The sequence below is a fragment of the Ailuropoda melanoleuca genome, chromosome 16 (genome assembly GCF_002007445.2).
Source record: "Ailuropoda melanoleuca isolate Jingjing chromosome 16, ASM200744v2, whole genome shotgun sequence".
Lineage (NCBI taxonomy): Eukaryota > Metazoa > Chordata > Mammalia > Carnivora > Ursidae > Ailuropoda > Ailuropoda melanoleuca.
The window spans coordinates 89,824,686-89,833,278 of NC_048233.1; the positions used below are offsets into that span (position 1 = coordinate 89,824,686).

Sequence of the window (8,593 nt, forward strand, 5' to 3'; positions counted from 1 at the left end):
GGTCCCCCCCCACAGCTACGGCCAGCACCTCCTTCATCACAGTGTCCTCTCTGTAGGGCCCTCGCCCAGCCTCTTTGTCCAGCCCACCTCGTCTTCACAGTGCGGCAGCCCTTGGGCCCCTCTTATTGGGGAGAACCCCCTAGCTGCCCCACACAGCCCCCAAAGCCAAGGAGTCCCCCTTCTGCCCCTCTTTGCTGGCTGGCCCCGGGGGCAGACTGGTGAGGGTAGCCCCTGCCTCCAGCCTCAGGTCGCCAGGGTCCACTCAGGGGCACTGGCACCAGGCCCTGCTCAACCCGAGATGGCCCCCCCACTGGTCAAAATGCCACCTGGTTCTCACCCCATTCGGGGGGACTGTCCCCCCAGTTTACAGCTGAAGAGGGAGGTAGGGAGGTCTCCTCCTGGGAAGGGGGAGGCAGGAGACCACAGCCGCAGCTGCCACTGTCCCCATCCTCCCTCTCTGAGCTGGGCTCCCGCTCCCCCTCCCCCTCAACGACACCTCCATATCTGCCACCTGCTCCACGACCTCCTGGGCGGCCCAGGTGTGTGTCCCAGCCTTCTGCTCGCAGGCGGGGCTGGCCTGTCCCCTAACTCCGCCCTCCCCTCAGGCCCAGGCTCCTCCCCTCCACCCCAGCCGGCTGGCCATCCAGCCTGGAGCTAGGGGCCCACAGCAAGGTCCTGCACTTAGGGACCTCAGGGGCTGCCAGGAAAGCCCATGCTGTCCTTGAGGCGAAGCTCAGGGACCCCAGGAAAGGGCCTCTATTCAAAGCTGGGGGATAAGGGGGGCCTGCAGGAAGTCCCCTCAGGGGAGGGGCGCCTGTGCTCGCACCCAGCCTGGAAGCTCCGGAGACGTGGTGGGCAGACGCCCATCAGAGAGGATGGGGCACCATCCTCTCTTCCCCATCATCCCCTCCCGGGTGACCCATGGTCCCAGCACATTGCACGCACGCGCCCCTTGGGGAGAGAGTAGTGTGGAGGGTGTTGGTCCCTGGGGGCTCCTGCCTTCCAAACCCTCCCCACGCCCCGCACTGAGCGGCTCTGCTGGTCTCTGGCGTGGCCGGCCCGCCGTCCACGTGGATGTGAGCTGCCCACGCGGTAGGGCTTCGGGCCAGATGGGTCCCTCCCTTGGTAGCCCCTGTGCAGCGCCCGGCCCCCAGTTCCTGCCACAACCGTCGCCCCAGACCTGCGGTGTCCTGGCTTCCCGGACCCACGAAGGCTCTGGGGGGACCGGCCTCCGAAGGTCAGTCAGGGCAACGCCAGCCCAGGCCTTCCCATCACACCACCGGCCCTGAGGGCGTCCAGGCCGGACGGGCGGACCCTCATCGTCTGCTCAAACGGCCCGCCGGGGAGAGTGCCGTGCAGGGAGTCCCTGCTGCCCAGGAGCCCCCTCTCTGGCAGACGGCTCCAGCCTGAGGGAGAAGGTGTCTGTGCCCCCAAAACCTTCCAAGTGGGGCTTCGCCTGTTCAGGTGTCCCCTTTACATCCTGGATCCACAGAGCCCTGACCCGTGGGAGCATGAAGAGCTTTGGGCCCTAAGGCCCCTCTCTCCCAGGCCTCCCCTGGTGCACAGAGGCTGGGTCGGGGACCGTCCACTTCTGCCCCAGAGTGGGGTCCAGAACCAAGTTTGACATCCTGCTGGAGGGCCCATCCCCTCCCTGTTGCTGGGAGACCTACCTCCTGTGATGTGCTCCCTGGTAAGCCTCCTTGCCCGGGCACCTCCGGGCCTGGGGTCAGAGGTCAAGGCCCCGCCCACTCCAGGTTGGCCTGTCTGTTGGACTCTGGCGTGGCTGTGACCTGCCCCAGCCCTGCACTTGCTGTGTTCCCTCCTCTGCCCTGCTCGCCGTGATCGCTGTGCAATCCCGTCTCTGAGTCCCTGACCACAGTGCTGCAGGGGTCTGGGCCAAGTGTCGCTGCCGCCCAGGAGACTGCCCGGCCACCCCGCCCACAGCCACGCCTGCGCAGCCCTCGGGCCCACCTCCGGGACGGCACGAGGGGCCGACCACGGGGCGCCCCGGCTGCCTGGCAGCCCCCGCCTCACCTCCAGGCCCGGCCCAGGCTCCTCTTGGCGCCGGACGGCCCTCCAGGGGAGCCCGTCACTCCCAAGTCGGGCTGGGGCTGCCTGGCAGGCTCTCGCCGCGCTCACGGGGCCGGGCTTCGGCACATTCCGTGACACGCGACTGGCGGCTGGCACCGGCTGCAGCCTCTGCCATCCGTCTCCCCTCTCGTCCTGCCCAGAGGTGGGGGGAGGGGTGGTTTTCCCCACAGCCCAGGGGTCCCGCGCACAGCTCTCCTCATCGGGCCGATCTTGGGGTCTCCAAACCTGGCTGCCCACGTGGCCGGGAGCCGCAGCCTGGCGTCCGACCCCCTGTGTGCGGCTCCGGGCTCTGCCCTCCCAGACAGCCCCAGGCCCCCACGTGCACGGAGCAGCTTGACCCTCTGCCTCACGCCGCCACCCCATCTCTGCCGCCAGAGCCCTGGGTGCCCTGCCTGCTGCCTGCCGGCCTCTCTCTGAGGTGCTCCTCAATCCCCAGCCCCCCCCCCCGCGCGGACCATCCAGGGGTGCGCAGGGGGCTTGGCAGAAGAGAAGGAGGCGGGGCCGTGCCACCCCCGGCCATGCGTCCTCTAATTCTGCAGACTCCCGCTGCCCCCCCGCCAGGCCTCGAATCTCCCTGAGCCTCGGCATCCTTATGCCCACAAATGGGTTCGCCGGGCCAGCCTTGGGATGGCCTGCCGGCTGGGGTCGGATGGGACCTGCCCCGGTCTCTGTCCCCAAGGGGCTGCGGGGAGCTGGGGACTAAGTGACCCCTCCACAGCCAGCATGTGGCTTGTCACCCTGTTATGGGAGAGGAAGCTGAACTTAGCGGTGAGGTGTCCGACCTGGGCCTCCCTCCAGCCCCCACGGAAGGCATGCCGAGGGTCCCGCCCCACAGCTCACGCAGGCCAGTGCAGGACAGCAGGAGGGTCAGGGGCGGGAGAGCCTGGGCCGCACGAGGGCACCCCAGTCCAGACAGAGGCATCCCATCCTCAGTCCCCTTCCCCATCCTTCTTCCCTATGGGGATTTCTCTCCTCCTCTCTGCCCTCCCTTGGCCTCACTGGCCTTCCCTCCCTCCTTTCTTGCCGGTCCTCTGCAGCCTCCTCCCACCTCCCTGGTGAGCCAGGGGTGGGCCATAGATGGGGCTGCCCCACCTCCCACACTCAGCACCCACACCACCTGGCCCTCGGGGCCTCCTTCCCTCTGCTGCTGGGGACAGCGTAGGACAGGCGGTGTGGGTGGACAGCATGGGAGAGGATGGTGTGGGAGGGCACAGCATAGGATTGACAGTGTGGGATGGACAGCGTGGGAGGGGACATGTGGGAGGAGACACATGGGAGGGGACAGCATGGAACACACAGCGTGGGATGGACAGCGTGGGAGGGGACAGCATGGGATGGACAGCGTGGGAGGGGACGGCATGGGATGGACAGCGTGGGAGGGGACGGCATGGGATGGACAGCGTGGGAGGGGACAGCATGGGAGGGGACAACATGGGATGGACAGAGTGGGAGGGGACAGCATGGGAGGGACAGCGTGGGAGGGACTAAGGAGCCTCCGTGGCACCCAATCACTCTGGAGCATCCCCGTGCCCTGTCGCGTCCATCCCTTCTCTTTGTTGTTTTCACTCGACCTCTCCCTCCTCTTGGCCACCATCCTGTCCCATCCCATTCCCTTGTCCCATCCTGTCCTGTCCCCATCCAGTCCTGTCTCTGTCCCATCTTGTCCCTGCCTTCATCCCATCCCTGTCCTGTCTGTTTCTTATCTCATTCCATCCCCATCCTATTCTTGTCCCTGTCCCCCTCCTGCCCCATTCCTGTCCCCATCCTGTCCTATCTTGTGCCATCTCTGTCCAGTCCCTATCCCTGTCCTGTCGCTGTCCTATCTCCATCCTGTCATATTCCATCCCCATTCTATCCTTGTCCCTGTTTCCATCCTGTCTCTGTCCAGTCTCTGTCCCTATCCTGTACTGTCCATCCTGTCCTATCCTGTCCCTGTCCCATCCCATCTTGTTCTGTCCCGCCCAGTCCCCATCCCTGTCCTGTCCTATTCCTGTCTTATCCCTGTCCTGTCCCTTCCTGTCTTGTCCTGTCCTTGTCCTATACCCATCCTGTCCATCCTATCCCCATTTTGTCCCCATCACTGTCCCTGTCCTACCCCAATCCCATCCTGTCCCTGTCCCTTCCCTGTCCCCATCCCTGTCCCATCCCAATGGCATCCTGCCCGGTCTCCATCCTGTCCCTGTCCTCATCTCTGTCCTATCCCCATCCATTCCTGCCCTGTCCTGTCCCCATCCTGCCCTTGTCCCCATCCTGTCCTGTCCCTATCCTGTCCCTGTCCTATCCCCATCCCATCCTGTCCTGTCCCTTCCCTGTCCCCATCCTGGTCCCATCCCCATCCCATCCTGACCTGTCCCTGTCCTGCCCCTGTTCTATCCCCATTCCATCCTATCCTGTCCCTGCCCTGTCCCCATCCTTTTCCTGACCCCATCCTGTCCCAATCCTGTCCCTGTCCCGGTCCCCATCCCTTCCCCATCCCTGCATGCCCTCTTTCTGTCTTCATGGAGACCTCCCACACCTTGCCCCCTCCTCTTTATCCTCCTTCACTCTCTCTCACTCCCTTTCTCTCTTTTCATCTCTGCCTCCCGCCATACCTGGTAGGACACATTTTGGGAGAGCCTCACAGCCCACTGGGCACATGACCCCTGGACCCCGGCCTCATCTCGAGCCCACCTCGGGACCTCTCCCTTCCCAGCACCTCTCCTAGCCATGTTCTCGCTTTCCGGGGCAGCCCACGGTCTGATCCCACACTCTCACTGCCCGTAGGGGCCTCCGAGGGCTTCCCCCACCCCCAGCTCCCACCTGCGCCTGGACACCTGTGTGAGTTGGCCCCGGGCCACCAACCTGTGCTGAGCCACTCCGAGCTCGACGAGGTGTTCCTGGGAGCCCTGCCCACTCCAGCCACCCTTCAGGGCCCAGGGGCCACGGCGTGCCCTCTCGAGACTCCGGCAGGGGCGTGGGGGGCGAGCCCCCAGGTGCCCAGTGCCCCTGGGCTGCTGCTTGCTCGCCTCCCTGTCCTGCTCTGGTTCACGGGAAGGGACCGGGGCCTGAACCTCGGCGCTCTGGGCTCCGGCCCTGACGCCCTGCCCAGGGAGCTGGGCCACTCAGTCCTCGCACCCCCGCCGTGCCAGCTCGCTGGGCTCCTGGGGCAGCTCAGGCCGGCAGACCGCCTGCTCCCAGAGCAGCACCACCCACCAGACAGCCAGGCTGTGCCAGGGCCAGGGCCAGCCCCGTCCCATCTGGGCCCTGGGTGGGCCCAAGGCGGCCACACCCCTTTGGACACTAGTTTAGAGGCCTGGCTTCCCCCCTGCCTCCTTGGGCCGGCCCATCCCTGGCCCTGCTGGCCACACCGGGGTCCCCGGAGGCCTCGCAGACCTGGCTGCCCAGGGTGGGAAGCCGGGCACAAAGCTTGCCGGCGTGCCTGTGGTGGACGTGTGCCCAGTGCAGGGGGAGAGGGGCTTGCCTCAGGGCTCCACAGGTTCCAGAGCCTCCCCGGCGGGATCGGGGGCCCGAATGCCAGGAGAGACACCAGCAGGGTGACCCAGTCAGGGCCTTTGTTCTGTGCCAGCCGAGCCCTGCTTCACAAAGCCAGGCCCCCAGAGACCATGAGACCAGGCAGGCAGGGAGAACCCAGGTGGCCTGTGGAATGGGGTGCTATCCCCTGCTCACCCCTGGCACTGACCTAGCCCAGGGCGGCCCGGCCCAGCTTTGGGTCACCAGGGACAATGGAGGCAACCACCTGGGGAGAGACTGAGCCTGGCCTGGGGGCATGACAGCAGGAGGAGTCTGCACGGCCAGTAATGCCACCTGAAGCCTCCCAGGCCGGGACCACTGGCGAGGACCCTCACGGCGGCCATGGGGACGGCCGAGCTGAGACACGGGTATGGGTGGGCACGGGGACAAGTCCCCCCTCCTGGGCCCATTTTTAATCCACTTAAACAGGATTCACTTCACACCCAGCCCTGCTGGCTTCCCCGCATGCCTCCACCAATCTTGTCACCGAGAGGGCCCCACCCCGCACCCAGGCGTCCCCGGCGAAGGATGAGGGTGATGCGGTGGCCGCAGCTGCCAGGCTACCCCCTCCCAGGGTGACCCGGGGCAAGTCACTAGCTTCTCTGAGCCTGGTTCTCTGTCTGTCCAACAGGGACAAGGGGCCGTCTGCCCGGGGCTTCAGAAAGGGAAGCCTGTGAGAGGTGAGACAGGTGCTAGCATCGGTGAGGGTGGCGGGAATGCCACCAGCCGCAGGGCCCCTGGAGTCCATGGGCGGGTGCGGGACGCCTGGCCCACGGCTGGCTCTGGGTCCTGTGCCAGCCACACAATTCGCTTGCCAAAGCCGGACGTGGACACCCTGCTGCTGTTCTCTGGGAGAGACTCTCCCTGCTCCCCACCCGGCCCCCCGCGGCAGGACAGCGGCAGAGGTCAAAGGGACGCGTCCTCCTGTCCCTGGCCCACTGGCCTCTGCAGGTCCCCCAGGGGCTTGGGACTCGCTCCTGGCCTGCCCCCCACCCTCAGCTCAGCGGGAGCTGGAGTGGCAGTTTCGATGCCCAGTCGGAGCCTCCACTGTGCCCTCTGCTCACCCAGGGCAGCAGCCTAACGTGGGGTTGGGGAGCAGAGCCAAGGCCACTGTTGACAGACGTTTATGACCCGAGTCCTCCTGTGATGAGGGACGTGAGTCCAACCCACCTGGGACCCTTCCTGTCATTCTCCAGGGGAGCGTATGATTGCCCTCTTGGCCCTCAGTTTCCCCATTTGTTAAGCAGCGCGGGTGAGCCTCAGGTATTGACTCTGGGCATCCGTTAGTGCTCGAGCCACAGAGCTTTCTGGAGGGGGACACATCCTGGCTGAGCAGGGAGGAGGAGCGCTGCCCGGGGGTGCCCTGGTCAGCAGCACCAGGCAGGCCTGGCAGAGCCAGGAAAGAGCTGGTGTGACGCCCAGGAACGGCGTCTACCTTATGAGTGCGCAGGGAGGGGCTGCAGGGGGCCACAGCCAGCAGGGACCCCCTCAAACCCCGTTGCTGGTCCTGACCCTGAGCGGTGGTCCCTGGGCCACATCTGGGTGGGACAGGAGAGAGCCGTCAGTGTCTGAGGGCCCGACCTACACACCGCATCTCCTCTCTCCTAGAGTCAAGGTGCGGGTCGAGCTAGGGCGCTGAGATGCCTGTCCCTCCCTCCAGGAGTTTGCGGTCTGCCCAGCACACCCCACGCCACCAAAGGAGAAGCCAAAGCAGGCTGCATGGAGGAGGCAGCATTTCAGCTTATCCTTAGATGCCTGGAAGGGTAGAGGAGGAGGAAGAGCATTGCAGGCGGCTCAGAGTAAAGGGACGAGCAGCCCGCGGTATGGAGTGCTGGCTCTGGGTCCGCCTCTGGCCCTTTGGTTCTGCTCTCTCTCTACTCCTCTTTGAGGTCGGTGACACCGTGCCACTACTTTACAAAGGAGGAAACTGAGGCCCAGAGAGGATAGGGTCCTGGCCCAAAGCCTGAGACGCAGGAGCCAGGATTCCAGCCCAGGGAAAATCTGACGCTGAGGCCCAGGCACTCACCAAGGCCCTGTGGCACCTCCCACGCAGGGCTGGTGCGCTTAGGGGGGTTGGTGAGTGTGGTCGCAAATTCCAGCTTCATCATCTGTAAAGCAAGGGTGACAGGGTGGTCCCCAGGAGCCAGCGGGAGCACAGGCGAGGCCTTGGAAGCGTGCCGAGGATACCCTCTCCGCCCTGGGAGCAGCAGGCCGGGCCCGAGGCCCCAGGGCCAGGGGAAGGTGTCTGGGAAGAGCGAGGTCCTGCCAAGGCCAAGCGGGCGTGCAGGTGGGGAAGAGCCCGCACAGCCATGGCCAAGAGGAGGAAGCGGGCCGCGTGCACACGCCCGGCGCACGTGCACAGCCCTCACCCCACCCTGGGTGCCCGGGCTCCTGGCCCAGCTGCCCAGCCCTGCCCGCCCTGCCCCAGCCTGGGCCGGGGGCACCTACCTCACCAGCTTGTCCAGGCCCCGTTTGCTGGAAGTCCTCCTCAGGAGGGCCGAGCCGCTCATGCTGCTGGCGGCCGCCCGCGGACCGGCGACCTGGCCTGACCCCAGCCCTGGGGACACTGCTGCTCCTTCTTCAAAGGCCACCGGCCTCTGTCTGCTGCCCTCCCCCGCTCCTCCTCCTGCCACTTGGACCCCTCGCCCCCCTCCTCTCTCCTTTCTTTCTCCTGTCCCCTCCTTCCCTCCCTTGTCCCTGTCCCTCAATCCGAGCTGTCTTTCTGTCTGGCTGGCCGTCTGGGCTCTCTGGCCCTGACACCCCCTCCCCGTCTGCTCGCCCTGTCTCCCTGTCTGTGGCCTGTGTCTGTCCACCCTGGGCCCTCTGGCCCTGGGGGTCTCCTGGACCAGCTCCCCGCTAACTGCCCCCGGGCGTCTGGGTGCCCGTCTGTCTGTCCCCGTCTGTGCGGCCTCACGGACTCTGTGGGTCTCTCCTTCAGGACGTTTAGCAGCTGCTTCCCTTTTGTTCCCCCCAGCCCCCTTCTCCCCCCTCA

The 8,593-nt window shown here is 66.1% G+C and overlaps 1 protein-coding gene across 6 annotated transcripts in view; it reads right to left on the reverse strand.

Annotated features, from left to right (window-relative positions):
* The window catches only part of LSP1 (lymphocyte specific protein 1), a 36,846-nt gene that overhangs the window by 16,750 nt on the left and 11,503 nt on the right, over nucleotides 1-8,593 (reverse strand). The window contains exon 1 of one of the 6 annotated variants that reach the window (XM_034646384.1): nucleotides 8,050-8,201. The exons of the other annotated variants lie outside the window; for them this stretch is intronic. Coding sequence (XP_034502275.1) covers nucleotides 8,050-8,111 — 62 coding nt within the window. The 5' untranslated portion in view covers nucleotides 8,112-8,201. Of the gene's footprint in view, nucleotides 1-8,049; nucleotides 8,202-8,593 lie in introns of those variants that run through there. 6 annotated transcript variants of the gene reach the window in all.